General features: G+C 44.3%; 1 protein-coding gene across 7 annotated transcripts in view; it reads left to right on the top strand.

Annotated features, from left to right (window-relative positions):
* The window catches only part of TBC1D30 (TBC1 domain family member 30), an 85,728-nt gene that overhangs the window by 28,944 nt on the left and 38,013 nt on the right, over window positions 1–18,771 (top strand). For 3 of the 7 annotated variants that reach the window (XM_041755759.1, XM_041755755.1, XM_041755754.1), the window contains exon 1: window positions 16,913–17,093. The exons of 1 other annotated variant lie outside the window; for it this stretch is intronic. In XM_041755759.1, coding sequence (XP_041611693.1) covers window positions 16,937–17,093 — 157 coding nt within the window. In that variant the 5' untranslated portion in view covers window positions 16,913–16,936. Of the gene's footprint in view, window positions 1–16,909; window positions 17,094–18,771 lie in introns of those variants that run through there. 3 more of the 7 variants (XM_041755758.1, XM_041755757.1, XM_041755756.1) reach the window with 3 other exon arrangements.

The following is an 18,771-nucleotide window of genomic DNA, read 5'->3' as shown; positions in this document are numbered from 1 at the left end:
ATGAAATAATGCAATCACAAAAAGGCAAATCCTATATGATTCCACTGCCATGAGGTACCTAGAATAATCAGAATTATAGAGACATAAGTAGAATGGTGGTTGCCAGGGACTGGGAATAGGGAGTTATTATTCAATGGGTATAGAGTTTTAGTTTGGGAAGATAAAAAGAGTTCTGGAGATGGTTGCACAACTGTGAGAACTATAGACTTAAAATGGTTAATATAGTAAATCTGTGTTAGGTATGTTTTTTTAATATATTTATTTATTTATTAATGAGGGACACACAGAGAGAGGCAGAGACACAGGCAGAGACAGAAGCAGGCTCCCTGCAGGAGCACCATAATCTCTCCAGCCACAACTACCTCTCATGCCTGCTTACTTTTTTCTCTATATGGCAACTTCTGTTTTTAGGGTCCAGCTGAGCCATCAGCTCTCCTGCAGAGTACTTTTGACTACATAGTCTCATTACGTGCTCACTCTTTTCAGGGTCATCCTGGCCACATGGAATTACCACACGTTATTTCCTGGTCTTTGTCTCACATTGGACTTGATGTTTCCAGTGTCTAGCGCACTGCTTATATAGGATAGATGCTGGAAAATGTTTGCCAAAGATGACCTGTATCTTGGAAGATGCTGCTATAGGGGACACATGTTCAAAACTGCCTGACACCAAGTGCTGATCTGCAACTCTCTGGCTTTTTTTTTTTTAAAAGGCATCTCTCATTTTTTTTACTGTGGTAAAATACACATAACGTAAGCTTTACCATCTTAATTGCTTTTAAGGGTATAGGTCAGTGGTATTAAGTACCTTTATATTGTACAACCATCACCACCATCTGTCTCCAGATCTCTTTTCATCTTGCAAAACCATGACCACTAAGCAACAACTTCCCATTTCTCCCTCTCCCCAGCCCCTGTCAACCAGCATTCAGTATTTGTCTTTTAGTGAACTGGCTTATTTCACTTAACATAATGTCAAGGTTCATCCATGTCATAGCATTTGTCAGAATTTCCTTCCTTTTAAAGGCTGAATAATGTTCCACTGTATGTATATGCCACATTTTGCTTATTCATTCATCTGTCGATGGACACTTGGCATGTTCTCGCCCCGGGGCTATTGTGAATAATGCTGCTCCAAAATAGCTCCGACTTGATAAACACAGCAAGTCTGTTCTTGTGCTATTCATACAGCACTACATCAAAAGTACACCTTTCATACCTTGAATTCTCTTTTAATCTTTTTTTTTAAAGATTTTATTTATTTACTTATTTTAGAGAGAGAGAGAGAGAGAGAACAAGCACGCTTGAGTGAGTACAGGGGGTAAAGGGTAGGGGAGAAGAAGAGGGAATCCCAAACGGACTTTGTGCTGAGCGTGGAGCCAACTGGGCTTGATCTCATGATCCTGAGACCACAACCTGAGCTGAAATCAAGTTTGATGCTTAACCGACTGAGCCACCCAGGTGCCCCCTACCCTGAATTCTTTATAGCCTTCATCCCAAACCATCTTTCTCTATCCATCTCCTTTCTGTTCCATTCCAGTCTCCCCAGCTTTGATCTTATGACTTGTTTTTCATCACTTAAAATTGCTTCTGTGGCTTCCCTCTGCATCTGTGATTCATACCCACCCACTTGTTTGTGGTTTCAGATCAGTAATGCTACAGGTCCAGTCCGAAAGCTTGCTACTATTATACCACTTGCTACTATGGGATCTCCTAATAGAATGTCTTCCCCTCCCTCTTCCTCCTGTACTTTCTCCTTCCCTCCACATCTTTACCTTCTGCTTTTCCCAGCTATTCTCATGAAAGAAAGGAGGATTCTCTGGCAACAGCTCTCCCATGCCCTGTTCAGCTGTGAAGCACCCTTTCCTTATCCTTCATTCCTGCTGCTTCCCATCCTCACATCTCCCATGATTGCAAAACCTTGGAGAAAAAAGAACAGTGATCTCCTGGACTAGAGACAACCAATAGCAAAATATAGCCCCTGCTCCCAACAGCCCTTGTTGGCAGATCTGGGCAGGGGCAGCAGTGTGTTTCACATCTATTCCAATTCAGCCACCTGACTTCTCCATTGCTATGTGCTCCTGCCCCTATGGTGCATCTTTTCTCCTCATTCCTTCACTTTCCTCTCAACCTCTTCCTCCTTTCTCATTCCCTAAAGTACCACTGGCATGAGGCTGGTTGTGAGTAACACACTTACCTGAAGGTTCCAGGCTAACACAAGAAAGCTACAACACACATGAAAGGACCCAAGAAATGGCTGGCTCTTGAATTAAGTCTGAGACGATATTGTTCTTAAGTGTTCTTTGGACTTCGTCCCCTGAAAATTTCTCTCTGACAGTCATTTCTGTCAGGCCCTAGTAATCTACTGTAGAGCTCAACTGTCCTTACTGTAAGGAAGCCAGAAAGTTTTAGGAGGTGGAAGGTGAATTCACATCACTGGCCTAATCTAATTTTTTCCCCCCGGAAGAGCCAGTCATAGAGGAATTTTGCTGCCAACAGCATCCCTCTGTGTGGCTCCAACTACCTGGATGAGGTCAGGTGGGCTGGTGGGAGCATCCTAAACACTTCTCTTTGACATTTTGAATCAAGTTATACATCAAATTTTGTAATGCAAATGTTGGACATATGGCAAGGCAGCATCTGAAGTGTTGACTCACTGCTTCAAAGCTTCAGCATCAGTAAGTAGTTAATGAGATTTTGCTACCGTGTGTGATATTGTGCAAGAGTTTTCAAACACGTTTTTAAAAGTCTGGGCAATTTGGTTTGAATCATCTCAAATGGTATCCTAACTCTGAGATGTAGTAATTACAACAGCTGCTCCTTGCACATGAGGGAACGCAACAATGGCCCGAGCATCATTCAAGACTGATTATACCCTGAGTCCGCATCATTTACCATTTGCTCTCTATGGAGAGGGTCTTTGGTTTGTTGCTTTCTCAGCTAATTAAGCCAGCTTCCTGTTTCCTGTTTCACATTTGGCAAGTTATTTTTAGAGATAAATCATATCTGCAGCTTCTTGGGGGAACTTCAAGGTGGCCCAGATTTTCCTTGGATGAGTTATGGGGTGAGTTGATGCAGAAAGGCATGCCCCATGGGGTCTCCACCAAGCCTACTCTCTGAGGGCACTAATTAACTCCTGCATGACCCATCACGTTGTCGTAAAAGATATAGCTGGTTTTCTGTAATCCTAGCCTAAGAACTTCCCTCGTTTGCTCTGGCATCATGGGATTTTTTTTTTCTCTCTTCACTAGCTGGGCGAAGCTGGCCTTGTTGAAAAGCTCCTTTGTTACCTCTACCAGTACTTTGTTTTAGTAGGTTAATAGAATATGGGGAGTTTGGCAAAATGATGCATATTTTATTCACCTTTTGGTAACATAAATGGGGCTGTGAGCAAGTCTTTCAGAACTGGGATGCCTAGGTGGCTCAGGGCGTGATCCTGGGGTCCCGGGATCCAGTCCCACATCTGGCTTCCTGCAGGGAGCCTGCTTCTCCCTCTGCTTATGTCTCTGTCTCTGTCTCTTTGTGTCTCTCATGAATAAATAAATAAAATCTTAAAAAAAAAAGTCTTTCAGAACTTCCAAAATGTTTTTGATCCTACTCTGATAAAAAATATCTGGTTATGTTTTATTGGCTTTAGAGAGAAACAGACCTGGGTTTAAATCCCAGCTCCACCGTTTATTTATTTATTTTTTTTCCAAATTCCCAAGTGTTTTTTTTTTTAAATTAATTTTTATTGGTGTTCAATTTACCAACATACAGAAAAACACCCAGTGCTCATCCCGTCAAGTGTCCACCTCAGTGCCCGTCACCCATTCCCCTCCAACACCCGCCCTCCTCCCCCCTTCCACCACCCCTAGTTCGTTTCCCCGAGTTAGGAGTCTTTATGTTCTGCTCCACCGTTTATTATTTATATGATTAAAAAGTTATTTCCTCTCTTGGTTTGTTTGTTCCACTTTTCTTTCCTTCTTGGTTCCTTCTTAGGGAATAAAAAGAAGTCAGAAAAGTAGAAAATATTCCCACCACCCAGAATTAACTGTATTGGATTGTATTTTTGTTTCAGGCATTTGTTTCCTATGCTTAGCAAAAAATTACCCTTATAATATATGCATACACTTCCTTTCTCCTCATTTCTTGGGAGATATTATCTACCTTCTTGGGTTAAAATGAGTTAATTAAGGCACTTAGCTTAGTGCTGACTCATAAGACAATTGGTACGTGGTGGTGGTTGTTACTAGTTCTCCTTTTATCCTTGCTTCTTTCTTTGTGCATCTGCCTTAGAAAATATAGTCCTGGGAAACTGACGGGCTTATAAAAATGATGTGGTTTTTTTTTTTTGGACAAGCTATTTCTCCTTCTAGGGTGTCTTTCCTTACCCTCAACTCAAGGAATTAATGTTAATACATGTAAGAATGTGGACTACACCATAAAATTTATTTATATTGCAAATCAAAATATATTGAAAGACCAGAAAGTTTTAATAAATAATGGCCTACATTTGGGAAACCCTGCAAAATAAAATGATTGAACCAAATTTTAGAAGCTTGTATGCATTATTTAAAAAATTATAATATTGGTAGAATGGAAAGATTGGGAAGAAAATTGCTTACTTAAACTGTGCTGTGAAAGATTGATTTTCTGCTTGTAGTGATCTTGCAGAGCAAGTGGCTGTTGGGTAATTAATGCTGGGGCTTTATTAATTTATGAAGAGCAGGGAAGGCTTAGCTTGTCTGCACTGAAGTGAATTCTCAACATGTTAAAAAAATCAGGATGATGAAAAATGTGAGCAATTTGTCAATTTAAATGAATGTTCCTTTTTATGGGCTTCCTAGACTAGTTTTGCACTAAAAATCTATATTCCAAAATGGGTGGTAACATAATTAAAGAGCAAAGAAGCTAGGGTGACCTGGTGGCATTGTTTGTAATCTATAGCAATATTGATGTATTAGTTTAAAATGTCTTTCCTTTAAAAGATAGTCTAGGGGCGCCTGGGTGGCTTATTCAATTGAGTAAGTGAGTCTTGATTTTGGCTCAAGTTGTGGTCTCAGGGTGGTGGGACTGAGCCCCCAGTCAGGCTCCACACTCAGCACAGAGTCTACTTGTCCCTCTCTCTCTCTCTCTCTCTCAAATAGATAAATAAATAAAATCTTTAAAAAAAGATAGTCTAAGTGCCTTTTATACTATATATTTATATTCATATTTAAATATTTATTTATTTTAGAGCGAGCAAGCACGTGTGCATGAACAGGGGGAAGGGCAGAGGGAAAGGAAGAAGGAAAGAAGTAGATTCCCCTTGAGCAGGAGGCCCAATGTGGGGCTTGATCATACCACCCAGAGATTGTGACCTGAGTCAAAATCAAGAGTCTGAGGCTCAACCGACTGAGCCACCCAGGTGCTCCAATTGTACTATATATTAATGACATAATAGGCTGTACTTACCATGGGCCAGATGGTATAGTAAATGCTTTACCTGTATCATTGGCTCATTAGAATAACTCCTGTGAAGTATGTACTTTAATTGTTCCATTTTGTGGATGAGGAATCAGACAATTTACCCAAGTTACGTAGCTACTGAGTGATAGAGCTGGGTTTCAAATCCAGGCATCTGGTTTTAGAGTCTCTGCTTTTTAGCTATCCTATTATGCTGACTGCCATTCTACCTAGCATTTCAAGAGCATCTTTCACCTGATAAGTAGAGCAAATTTGTGACATTTGAGCATCACATATTTTGGAAACTTGTTAGGGAGACTAAGAATAGAGTTTGTGGATTTTTTGGTACATTGTATAAATGTCAGTCAAGATAACTGTTTATAAACACATCTGCTTATTTCTCTTGTAATTGAATAAAAAGCTTTTTTCAATGAGTGGGAAGGTATGGCTCTCTTCTTGACATGATGAATTTATGATATTTATTTTTAACATTCATGTACCGAGTGTCATATGTGAACCGAGTTCCATGCTAGCTGCAGGCAGGGGAGGGGAGAGATACAACAATGAATAAGACTTAGTCCCTTTGCTCAAAGGAGTATATGATCTATTGAGAGGAAAAGATCTACCTATAAATAATTCAAAGGCATAGATGAATCAGCCGTGGGGGTGAGAGAAGTGTGTCACATGGCAGATAGGTGTTTAGGGAGGTACCATTTGTAAAAAATTATTTTTATTGAGAAATAATTGACATATAACAATGTATTAGTTTTAGGTGTGCAACATAGTGATTTGATATTTGTATGTATTGTGAAGTGATTACCACAATATGCAGGTACCATTTTTATTTTTTTATCATTAAAAATTTTTATTTGAGTGTAGTTGGCACACAATGTTATATCAGTTTCAGATGTACAACATAGTGATTCAACTTCTCTATACATACATAATCTGTCACCATATAATGCTATTACAATATCAGTGACTATATGCGCTATGCTGAGCCTTTTATTTCCATGACTTAGTCATTCCATGACTGGAAACCTGTATCTTTCACTCTCCTTCATCCATTTTGTCCATACCCCTTCCCTCTGGCAAGCATCAGTTCTCTATGGCTGTTTTGCTTTTTTTGTTTGTTCATTTATTTTAAGTTTTAGATTCTACGTATGAGTGAAATCATATGGTGTTTGTCTTTCTCTGCCTGGCTTATCTCATTTGGTGTAATACCCTCCAGGTCCATCCATGTTGTCACAAATGGCAAGATCTCATCCTTTTTTATGCCTGTGTAATAGACCAGATTATGCCACATCTTCCTTAATTCATCTATCAATGGCACTTAGATTGTTTCCATATCTTGGCTATTGTAAATAATGGTGGAGTAAACATAGAGGTGCCTATATCTTTTTGAATTAGTGTTTTTGTTTTCTTTGGGTAAATTCCTAGTAGTAGAATTACTGGATTGTATGGTATTTCTAGTTTTGATTTTTAAAGGAAACTCCATAGTGTTTTCCTCAGTGGCTGCACCAATTTACATTCCTATCAAAAGTGCACGAGGATTCCCTTTTCTCCACATTCCTGCCAACACTTGTGATTTATTTCTTGTCATTTTGATTTTAGCCATTCTGACAGGTGTGAGGTGATATTTCACTGTGGTTTTGATTTGCATTTCCGTGATGATGAGTGATGTGGAACATATTTTCATGTGTCTGTGGGCTATCTGTATGCCTTCTTTGAAAAAAATGTCTATTCAGGTCCTCATGCAGGTACCATTTTTAAATGTTTAATCCAGGATCACAATCTGACAGTTCTTGTGTGTCATAGAGGCAATTAAAAAAAAAACCCCACAACATTTACTGAATGGCTCTGGTGTTTCAGGCCCTGTGCTGGAAATTTATTTAGAATTTTTATTTTATTTTATTTTTTAAAAATGTATTCATGAGAGACAGAGAGAGAGAGGCAGAGGGAGAAACAGGGTTTCTCTCCTCCTTTCTCTCTCTCTTCTCTTTCTTCTCTCTCTTCTCCTTTCTCTCCTCCTCTCTGCAGGAGGCCAATGTAGGACTCGATCCCGGATCCTGGGACCACACCCTGAGTCAAAGGCAGACACCCAACCACTGAGCCACCCAGGTGTCTCTAGAATTTTTCTAATGTACATTGGGGTACTTAGTTTTTAAGTATCGGGAAGGTTTAAAATTTAGAGAGACCAGAGGTAAGTTTTCTTTTTTTAGACCTAATCTATTTCCTCCGTGGGGGGCTGGTATATCTGATTGATTTTGGCATTAGGTTAGACTGACATACTGCCAAGTGACACTGTGCGGCACGCTGGGACTAAAGACAATTGTAATTAAAGGTGCCAGCACACTGCTCTATCAAGTACATGAGTATAACAGGCCACATTTGTATTGCTTCCAGAGAAGGAACACAGAGAAAATTTATTTATTAAGAGCTGTCTGCTTCGTTAAGAGGCTTTCTGTACTACCAAAACTTTAGGTTGACTTTCAAAAGCTAGAACACATATGACCATTTCCAAGGATACACTGGTAGATTCCTAAATCTTTATGAAGATAGAGATAAAAGTGAATGTAAATCACCAGATATGCTACACTGAAGACTGTGTTGATTGATATACCACAAAATTCCTCTTACTCCTAAGTATCTGTTGTCTGTGTAATTCAGAGGATATGCAATTCCTTTTAATGTGATTCCTAATATGATTTTCAATTCCTTTCTAATACTGTCTTGGACTCTTATATAATAATGATCTAAAGATAATGTAATATTTTAAAAAATAATGATTTTATTTATTTATTTGAGAGAGAGAAAGAGGGAGAAAATGAGCAGCAGGGAGGGGCAGAGGAAGAGGGAGAAGCAGGCTCCCCACTGAGCCAGGAGCCCTTTGAGCAGGGAGCCCAAGGTGATGTGGGGATCTATCCCAGGACCCTGGGATCATGACCTGAGCTGAAGGCAGAGCCACCCAGTTGCCTGATAATGTAAGATTCTTAATAAATACATAAAAATTCAGTTTGTTCAGAATATTCTTTTTAGGTCAAGAAAGCATAATATATTTTATTTTATTTATTTATTTAATTTAATTTTATTTACTCATGAGAGATACAGAGCGAGGGAGAGAGGCAGAGACACAGGCAGAGGGAGAAGCAGGCTTCATGCAGGGAGCCGGATGTGGGACTCGATCCCCGGTCTCCAGGATCACACTGTGGGCTGCAGGCGGCGCTAAAGCGCTGGGCCACCGGGGCTGCCCCAGTATAATATATTTTAAAAGTATTCTTAGGATTGAAGCAAAAGAATCTTTTTTTTTTTTTTTCTTAAATTTTTGGATTCTTGACTTGTTATGCCATTTCATTTTCACAAGAATGCAATAAGTATCATTGATCATAGGGGTGAGGAAACTGAAACCCAGGAATTAAGAAACTTGCCCAAGGACATTGAGCTACTGAGTCTGGGCATTAGAATTTTTTTCCCATGTCTTTAAAAAAAATTATTAATTTTTTTTATTGGAGTTCAATTTTATAACATATAGCATAACACGCAGTGCTCATCCGCCAAGTGCCCCCCTCAGTGCCCATCACCCAGTCACCCCCACCCCCCGCCCACCTCCCCTTCCACCACCCCTAGTTCTTTTCCCAGTGTTAGGAGTCTCATGTTTTGTCACCCTCTCCGATTTTTCCTACTCATTTTCTCTCCTTTCCCCTTTTATTCCCTTTCACTAATTTTTATATTCCCCAAATGTGAATGAGACCATATAATGTTTGTCCTTCTCCGATTGACTTACTTCACTCAGCATAATACCCCCAGTTCCATCCATGTCGAAACAAATGGTGGGTATTTGTCGTTTCTAATGGCTGAGTCATATTCCATTGTATACATAGACCACAGCTTCTTTATCCATCATCTTTCGATGGACACCGAGGCGCCTTCCACAGTTTGGCTATTGTGGACATTGCTGCTAGAAACATCGGGGTGCAGGTGTCTCAGCGTTTCATTGCATCTGTATCTTTGTGGTAAACCCCCAGTCTGTACTTTCCGCTGCTTCTCTCAGCGTGATCTGAGGCTCCCAGGCCAGCCAAGCCAAACTTAATGCCATTCTCATCTCTCCTTCTGCTACTTCTCTCTTCTCGCCATCAAAATTAAGTGCATTCTTTTGAAAGTCATGACCCTTCCCTTCTCTATGAACATATATTTCTAAGCTACATTAATTTGCATCAAGAGGTAACAGAAACCGTCTCCTTTCATATCCCTTGACTGGGCCAAAGGAATCTTAGGCTGGTTTGGCACAAAAGGTTGGGAAGGCTAAGCTAAGTAGTTAGTCATGACTAGGTTGAACAATGATTTCATCTTCTAAAGTAATGGTCTAAGTCTTCTTGTCCACCTTGATGGAGAGGCAGAGAGCCAAATACCACAATTGTAAGAGCAGAGATGAGCTTTGTCCTTGGCTTCTCGAAACGTAATAGCTCAATGAAATAAAGCCCTGGAAGAGGTAAAGATCATGCTATCCCTCCAAGTACTCACATAGTAGTTTAAATACTTACAGAGTGGGGCGCCTGGGTGGCTCAGTCGGTTAAGCATCTGCCTTCGGCTCAGGCCATGATCCCCGGGGGTCCCCCCACGTTGGGCTCCCTACTCAGCGAGGAGCCTGCTTCTCCCTCTCCCTCTGCCTGCCACTTCCCCTGCTTTGGCTCTCTCTGTCAAATAAATAAAATCTTAAATAAATACAGAATATTTTATGAGAGAGAGAGAGAGAGAGAGAAAGAGAGAGAGAGAAAGAGAGAGAGAGAGAGAATCCCACGCAGACTCCATGCCTACCCACTTTGTCTCTCCTTCAGTAAACTGTAAGTTCCTTGAGGTTAGGGAATGTACTAAATTCATACTTTTATTTCCCACAGACCATAGCACAATATCTTTCCAAAAGCAGTTGACAAATAAATGTTTATTTCATGAGTGAATAAATGAACAAAAGAGGGCAGCCTGGGTGGCTCAGCAGTTTAGTGCTGCCTTCGGCCCAGAGCATGATCCCAGAGTCCTGGGATCGAGTCCCGCGTCAGGCTCCCTGCATGGAGCCTGCTTCTCCCTCTGCCTGTGTCTCTGCCTCTCTCTGTGTGTCTTTCATAAATAAATAAGTAAAATCTTTAAAAAAATAAATGAACAAAAGAAATATAAGAAGGTCTTTATATGGTGAAGTAAACCTACCTTAAGTAGTATTAAGTAAGTATCAATTATTTTGAGGCAAGAAATCACTTCACAGAAAATAACAGGCCAAGAGGAATAATAGGAGGATTTCTAAAACTTGGGGTTAGCTGTGTATCTGAGGTTATGTGGACCTGCCTGGCTGTAGGATTTTAAGTACATTTCCAGTCTGGTAACCTGAAATGGGACTTCAACTCTCCTTGTGAATTAAATTATTATACCAGTTTTTAATTTAAAAATTTCTGGTCTGTAGATAAAACTGGTTATTCTGAAAATACTTCATTCAAGATATTTGAATGTGTTCAGGATGGGGGGAAATGTTAGGAGTGGTTTTGTTCTTGAAAATATCCAATTAAAAGGAATGGTCCTGGGAAAACATTGACAGGGACTCTCGGGGTAGGAGGCAGTGCTGAGTTGATTTGGTATTGGGATTTAGAAGCTTTCTGTTTTGTGTTTGGTGGAATACTTTGTCTAAATTAAACAAAATACAAAAGCTACCCCGATGGTCTTCAAGGATGCCTGTATTTATTTATTCATATTTGTTTGAGAGAGAGAGAGAGAGAGAGAGAGAGAGACAGAGAAAGCATGAGCAGGGGGAGGGACAGAGGCAGAGGGAGAAGCAGACTCTCCATTGAGCAGGGAGCCTGATGTGGGGCTCAATCCCAGGATCCTGGGATCATGACCTGAGCTGAAGGCAGATGCCTAACTGACTGAGCCCCCCAGGCGCCCCAGGATGCCTGTATTTAAATAGGGAAATCGGTTTTTATGACTGGAGGGAGAAAATCATACAAAAGAAAAAATGTTCCCAGTACGTAAGGTGATGTGTCAGATAATTGTCAGGTTTTTCTTCCCCCTCAGTATCTTCCTACTGCCCTGCCTCTGTGCCTCTTTCACGAGGGGAAAATGATTATTAAGCCCATCACCATGAGCTCATAGTGTGTGGGCTTCTCGTCCTGGATAATGGGCAGCGGGAACTACTTATTAAGGCCGTACTTTTAGGTAGGTCTGAGCAGAGTATCAGCTTCCTACAGCTCTGGCCACAGTTACTGTCCCTTTAGGGGAGATGTTATTTTTACTATTCAGGATTTGCTCACAGACCTCCAAAAGTTGTGGGGAGAGAAAAGTGGCTTGAGGCCACCAGACCCTTACCTTTCTCACTGGTGGGGTTGCAAAGATGTAGCCCCACCCCCAGGTCTGCCCAGTGGGAGACACACTAGACCTGCTCTCTGGTAAGATCTCTACTGACCCTCAGAAACTTGTATGTTCCTGAACACCTGCCAGCTGTCAGGATGAGTTCCAGGGCCATTTCCCCCCTGAGCAAGCCAGCTCCCTGTGGTTCTTCTCTCTCCTCAAAGCAGGCTCCCAGGGCTTTTTCTCTTGGTAATTGTCACTCCTTGTTCTGTTCAGTCCCTGAAGATAAGCACGTAGCTCCTTTTTATTTTAAGATTTTACTGTTAAACAAAAATAACAGTGTTAGGAAACCACAGAAGTCACAGACCTGATTTCTGTCTGGAAGCCCCTTGGGACAGAGCTTTTATTCCTGAAGTGGGGCTTTTTGTTCCTTCTGACCTTTTCCTCCTTCTCCCATTAAAGGAATAGTTTGCTCTCAAGGAAGCCTCACTCCCAGCTCATAGGCCTGAGGTGCAGAGGTAGCCAAATGACTCCTACTTCTTGGGTCAGCCTGGGAACTTCCATCTCTGGGGATGTCCCATGGGGATCCGACTGTGTGAGGCATGCAGGCTGTTCCTTTGGCAATCCAAGTAAGATTCTCAGCCAGTGTGAGGTTTTCGCTGAGCCTTCCTTTCCCCAAATTCAGCTTAAATTGTAATTTCTCCAGACTGTGCCAAGATACGGTGTGCCCAAATGTGAATTCACTGATTTTATATGTTTCATAAAGATCACTTGACTAGAAAAGAGGCATGTGCAGTTGGCCTTGGCTGGAAATATTACCACCTGAGAGCTTCAAGCAAAGTCTATGCTGGCATTGTTTCCACTGCAAGTTGACTTCAGGTGACATCTCTTGCTTCTAGAAAACAATATTCCAGACATGAATAAGAAACTATGAGTCATAATAAGTGTAATACTAGGCTTGTGCCATGACTGCGTTTGGACCATTGTATTTTAGTGCTTGTTTAATTATCTGTTTGCTATAAAAGTTGGCAATCTTGGCTTTCCTCGCCAATGTAAACAGAATTATGTTATTTAATTCCCTTGCTATTTATTGGTATAATAGTAGAAACTTTCAAGCCCCCCCTCTTTTTTTTTCTGTTTTCAATTTCCATGTACTTTAGAATGGGAAGTTTTTAAGGAAACTTTTCTTTTCTTTTTTTTTTTTTTAATTTTATTTATTTATGATAGTCATCACAGAGAGAGAGAGAGAGGCAGAGACATAGGCAGAGGGAGAAGCAGGCTCCATGCAGGGAGCCTGACGTGGGATTCGATCCTGGGTCTCCAGGATCACGCCCTGGGCCAAAGGCAGGTGCTAAACCGCTGCGCCACCCAGGGATCCCTTCTTTTCTTTTCTAAGTAGAGATCAAGACCTAGGCTGGAGATCAAGAGTCAGACACTTAACTGACTGAGCCACTCAGGTGCCCAGAAACTTTTTTTTTTTAAGAGTCAGTTTTTCCTTCTAATAAATCTGAGATGAAATGGAATTTTTATCAACAAGCCCCTGTGACTGATAGCAAAAAAAAGTATTGCAACTGAAGAAGAGCTTCAAGGAGAGGGCTTTTGGTCAGCCATGACAGATCTAGGTGGCTTGGCAATCTAGGGTCTAGATTCAGTTTTGGCAGTCCAGAAGTTTGATTTTTTTTCAGCTCACTGAGAGTTGAGTGAATTCAGGAGTATTGACTGCGGTGCTAACAGGTCAGTACATTTTCTCCTTTGCAGCAAAATCTATGGGGAAGTCAGATGACACTGTTTGCTTGGTGAGCATGGAGTCTGAGCCAAAGGGAGGGGGGATGATGGTCTGAGTGGCACATGTCCACCAGCTGTGGGAGCTCCATGTCCTTTCTACTTCAGAGGCAGTATCTTAGCAGAGTTTATTGCTCCTCCTCTTGGCTGCTGAGGCAGTCTTTCCTGCTGGCCCAGTGTTGGAAACGGAGTGTGAATAGCTTCTCTTGTTGAAAGAGAACACAAAACCCTCTAAGGTTTGAGCAGATGAGAGCTCTGGAAGACGAGATTGTGCATGCAGATACCAGCTTGTTTTCTTGGATTTTCTGTCTCCTTCCAGGTCTCTTCCTTTGACACTGGCCATTAATCACCATCTTCACCCCCAGGGGCCTGTGGTGCCCTCTAAAAAATTGGCCAGAGTTAAACATCAGTTCTCTTTGTGTCATATGCTCTCATATTGTTCTCAGCAATAACAGGCTGGAATAGTCAATGGACATCTTGTTAAAATTAAGAGAAAGCTAAAGAAATGAACAAGTACTGAAACTATGAAATCATCAGGCTGATGAAGGATACATTTTTGTACCCGAGCTGGGTATAAAATGTTGGGAAATCTAAACCAAACAGTTAATCATGACCGAGTGAAACAATGACTTCATCTTCTCAAGTGATGAGGCAGGGTATTGCCTTTTCAGAGCACTTTCCCTCTGGTGGGGCTGGCATACCTGAGTAGCTTATATGTTGCGTCTGAGCCGGGTTTACTTTCACAGATTAACAATCTCATTTTAACTGATTCTTATACATAAAATGTATATTTCATGCATAGAGTCGTATCATTTCTGACATCGTCCTCAAATTCTGGGGCTACTTCATAAAGCCCAGATGTACTGATTCCCAATAAGTATGCCAGAGTCGTAAGAATGACTTCTTTTCCAGCTCTTTCAGAGTATCATTAGGAATCCTTTTTAAAAATACTCAATACCTTTCGATCAATAGCAGCCATTGTTTTTGATGCTCAAAAATTTCCATCTTTGACCAATAGTGGCCTATTCATGTGGCTCTTAGGTCCTTTTGACATGACCCCATTAGTCTTGGAGCACTTCCTTAGCTCATCAAAATGGTTCAGGCTCATCTTGTACTTTTTGCTGGCTCAGACCTAGAATCAGTCACACTTCAAAGGAGCCCTGGTTCTTTTTAGTGGGGGATGCTTTTTTAGAGACCACAACCTGGGCACTGCGGGTATTCACTGCTGCTGAGTTGTCCTTAGTTCTAAACCTACTTAGTGGATATACAGTTGACCCTTGAACAACATGGGTTTGAACTACATGGACTGCATGGGTTCTTTTATAAGTGGATTTTTTTGGAGAAGTACTGTAAATGCATTTTCTCTTCTGTATGATTTGCTTAAGATTTTTTTCTCTAACTTACTTTATTCTAAGAATACATATGTAATACACAGACCATGCCAAATATGTGGTTTTTAAGATTTTAAAAAAATTTTTTAAGTAATATCCACACACAATATGGGGCTTGAACTCACAACCCTGAGATCAAGAGTCATATGCTCTACCAACTGAGCCAGCCAGGTGCCCCATCCAAATATGCAGTAATTGACTGTTTATGTTATTGGTTAGGGTTCTGGTGAATAGCAGGCTGTTAGTAAGGTTTTTGGAAGGTCAAAATTTATTTGCAGATTTTCTACTATGGGAGGGGAAGGGAGAAGATTTGCACCTCTAACTCTCTCATTGTTCCTTGTTCAAGGATCAACTGTGTATGTATTTTTGAAATAAAAAAAGAGATGAGTTTATACTGATATTTCCAATTTAAATATAATATTGTAGGATTTTAAGAAAACCTTAATTTCTTTGTATACTTATATTTTGTCACTCTGGGGATCCCTGGGTGGCTCAGTAGTTTAGCACCTGCCTTCTGCCCAGGGCATGATCCTGGAGTCCTGGGATCAAGTCCCACATCAGGCTCCCAGCATGGAGCCTGCTTCTCCCTCTGCCTGTGTCTCTGCCTCTCTCTCTCCGTGTCTCTCATGAATAAATAAATAAAATCTTAAAAAATATTTTGTCACCCTGAAAAGATTTTGGTTCCTTTTGACATTAACATAATTATTTCCTTTATTCTGTAGTGTACATAGGAATTAAAAAACAGCATCAATATCACAGATTACAGTAATGCTACTTGTTGACAGTTAAGGTGTCTTTGCAGTTTTATTTGCCCTTGGAATATATACCACCATGGATGTACAGTCGTCATAATACTGTATTCTAAAGCAACTTACAAGGTTTTTTTTCCTGTATTCTTGTGCCATCAATAGGCTTTTCAGTTAGGTTCATTTATTTCCACTCATTTTCATTTTTTTAAAAATATGTTATTCCAGAGTCCAAACCGTATACAAGGAACATCCAGAAAACCTCAGTTTTCCATGTCTCTTTCTTCCACACGTTCCTTCTCATGTAAATACTTTTTGTATCAGTAAACACTTACCCATGTAGTGTTCCTTTTCCAAACATAGCAAATACACATGTCTCTGTATTCCCTTCCATATCCCTTCCTTCCTTATTTCCTCATCCATTTTTTAGTGATTCATATTCCATTAGTTAATATCCTAGCTTAAGAATGACTTTTTGTTTGTTGTTCGGTTTTGAACAGTTAATGATAGTGAATAGTTCTACACTACCGACGTCTCCGGCTGGAGAGACTAGCAAGCCCCCCCCCCCTTTTTAAATTTTTATTTTTCTATTTTTTAGGAAGCCCTTAAAAAAAAAAAAAAAAAAGAACACTTTTATATGTGAACACCTGCATAGATTCTTTTGTTGAAGCCTATCCTTCCAAGGGAAACCACCAGTATTTTTGTTTTCCACGCCTTCCATGCCTCTCTGGGCCGCCAGGAAAGGGCCGGGCACGGAGCGGCTGAAGCTCGCGCGTCCCCGAGCGCCGGCCTCCCCGCCTCGGGCCGCACCTGTCCTCTCCGGCGCTGTGGCGAGGTGGGCACCTGCCCCTCCGGGATGCTGCGCCCCCGCAGCCCGGCCCAGGTCTGGGAGGGCACAGGGACCTCCCCCCGCTGCTGCTGCCGCCGCCGCCGCTGCTGGCGGCCCGGGGCGCAGGTGCTCCGCCGGCTGCGCTCGGGCCCCGCCGCGCCAGGCCGCCCCGCCCGCGCGCAGTGATGCGGGGCTTGGGGGCGGGCGCGCCGCCTCCGTCCCCCGCCCCCTTCCCCGCCCCAGCCGCGCGGGCTCCGCACTGCAGATGCCCGCCCGCCGCCCCGCGCTCCGCCGCCCCGCGCTCCGCTCCTCCCGCGGCGCCCGCGGCTCCCCGCGCCCTCCGCGCCCCGCGCGCCCCTCGCCGGAGCCGACTCGCCGAGGCCGGCGGGACCCCAGGCGGCCCGCGGCCGCGCCCGAGCCCGGGGCGCTCCCGGATGCGGCAGGACAAGCTGAGCGGCTCCCTGAGGCGCGGAGGGAGATGCCTGAAGCGGCAGGGCGGCGGCGGCGTGGGCACCATCCTCAGCAATGTGCTCAAGAAGCGCAGCTGCATTTCCCGGACCGCGCCCCGGCTGCTCTGCACCCTGGAGCCGGGTGAGGACCCGGGGCTGCCGACGCGGCGCTGCAGCGTGGCGGGGCGCCCCGGCGCCGGGCCCCCCTGCCCTCCACCCCCCCCACCCCCTCCACCCCCCCCACCCCCTCCACCCCCCTCCACCCCCCTCCACCCCCTCCACCCCCCACCTCTCCATCCGCTCCCGGGTGCGGGCTACCGGGGCTCCGCGCCGGCGGGCGGGGTCGGCCTGGGAGGGAAGAGCGCGGACCGAGGCCTGCGCGCGGGCAGCGACCTCCCAAGGCCGGGAGGCCCCGCTGCTCCGGGTCCCGACCCCGCGGCCTGTGCGCGCCCGGCCCCGGCCCCGGCCCCGGCCCCGGCCCCGGCCCCGGCCCCGGCCCCGGCCCCGGCCCCGGCTGGGGCTGCGCTCGGCCCTGCCCGCCCGGCCGGGGGCGGGGGGGGCGGCGGCGGCGGCTCCCGGGCCACCCGAGGCCGCGCAGCCCGCTGTGCTCCGGGCTCGCAGGAAGCCGCGTGGGAGGAGGAGGGAGGCGCCGGTTGGATGCTCGGGGCTGGAGGGGAAGGCAGCGGCCGCGAAGGGAACACCGGGTGCATTTCCCTGAAGGTGTGCGCGGCGGGAGCGCCCGGAGCGTCTGTTCCGCGGGCCCGCGTGGGGGTGGGTAGGAAACCCTCCTGCAAGTGGAGACCCCCGTTCTGGTAGCCGGAGCTCGGGCGCGCGGTGCGTGCTAGGCCGGGCCCTTTATGCTGCCCGGCGGGGTGTCCGCGTCCCTGCTCCTCTAGGCTGCGCAGCTCCGCGCCTGCTGCACCGCCCGGCGCCCCTCCCTGGGGTCTGATGGGCACGGAGCTTTCTGGCAACCGCGTGGCCGCAGAGGGAGCCGGCTGTTTTCTCCCCGGTGCTCAGCGCTCGCCGGTCCCCAGGGTGACACCCGCAGGGGGTTCCAGGCTTGCCCCCCCCCCCCGGCCCCTGCCTCCCTGCGCCGTCGGGGACCTGCTCATCCCCAAGCTGCCGGGGAGAACCTGACGAGGCGCGCAACCCCAAAGGGTGGGACGCGTGACTGCCTTTACGGACCTGGTGGTTTCTTTGTCCCCCCCCCCCCCCCCGCAAGGAAGTGTCTGATTGCAGAGACTGTAGTATTTATTCACCGTTTCCTTTACCCTTTAAAAAAGAAAAAGAAAAAAGGAAACTCCTTCCCACGTTAAAAGTGTTTTGTGTTTCTGAATCCGGAACAGCCCTTGGCTATCAGATGAAACATAAACCTTCTCCCCCTCCCTTACTCAATTTAGAAGAAAAGGGGAGAAAATGACCTGATTTCAGCGAGCGCATGCAGGTGGTGAATGATCAATTCCGGTTAAATCCTGTGACTCACTTTAGATCATGAGAAAATAGTTGTGGTTTAGACTAACCCCAGTCGGTTTTCAGCACCTGATGCCCAGCAGGTGTTCTTAAAAAAAAAAAAAAAAGCAGAGGTTGCGTATTTGATCATACACACAGGGAGTTCGGAGCTTTTAGCTTAAGCTTTAATAAAAAAGCTTTAATAAGCTTTTTAGCTTATTTCGGTTGAAATAAGTCAGCGCGGGACTTGTTCTCTTGCCGTTGTTCCAACAGAGCAGAAGTCATGACTATCTGCTCCTCCGTTCAGCACCGGGCATCTGGACAGCAACCGTAGAGCGACGCGTGTTTCTCCTGGTGCCCTGAATCCTTGG

This window comes from Vulpes lagopus, chromosome 5, assembly GCF_018345385.1.
Source record: "Vulpes lagopus strain Blue_001 chromosome 5, ASM1834538v1, whole genome shotgun sequence".
NCBI classification, from domain to species: Eukaryota; Metazoa; Chordata; class Mammalia; order Carnivora; family Canidae; genus Vulpes; species Vulpes lagopus.
The sequence above is the reverse complement of the archived record's forward strand: the minus strand, read 5'-3'. Positions and strand labels throughout refer to the sequence as shown.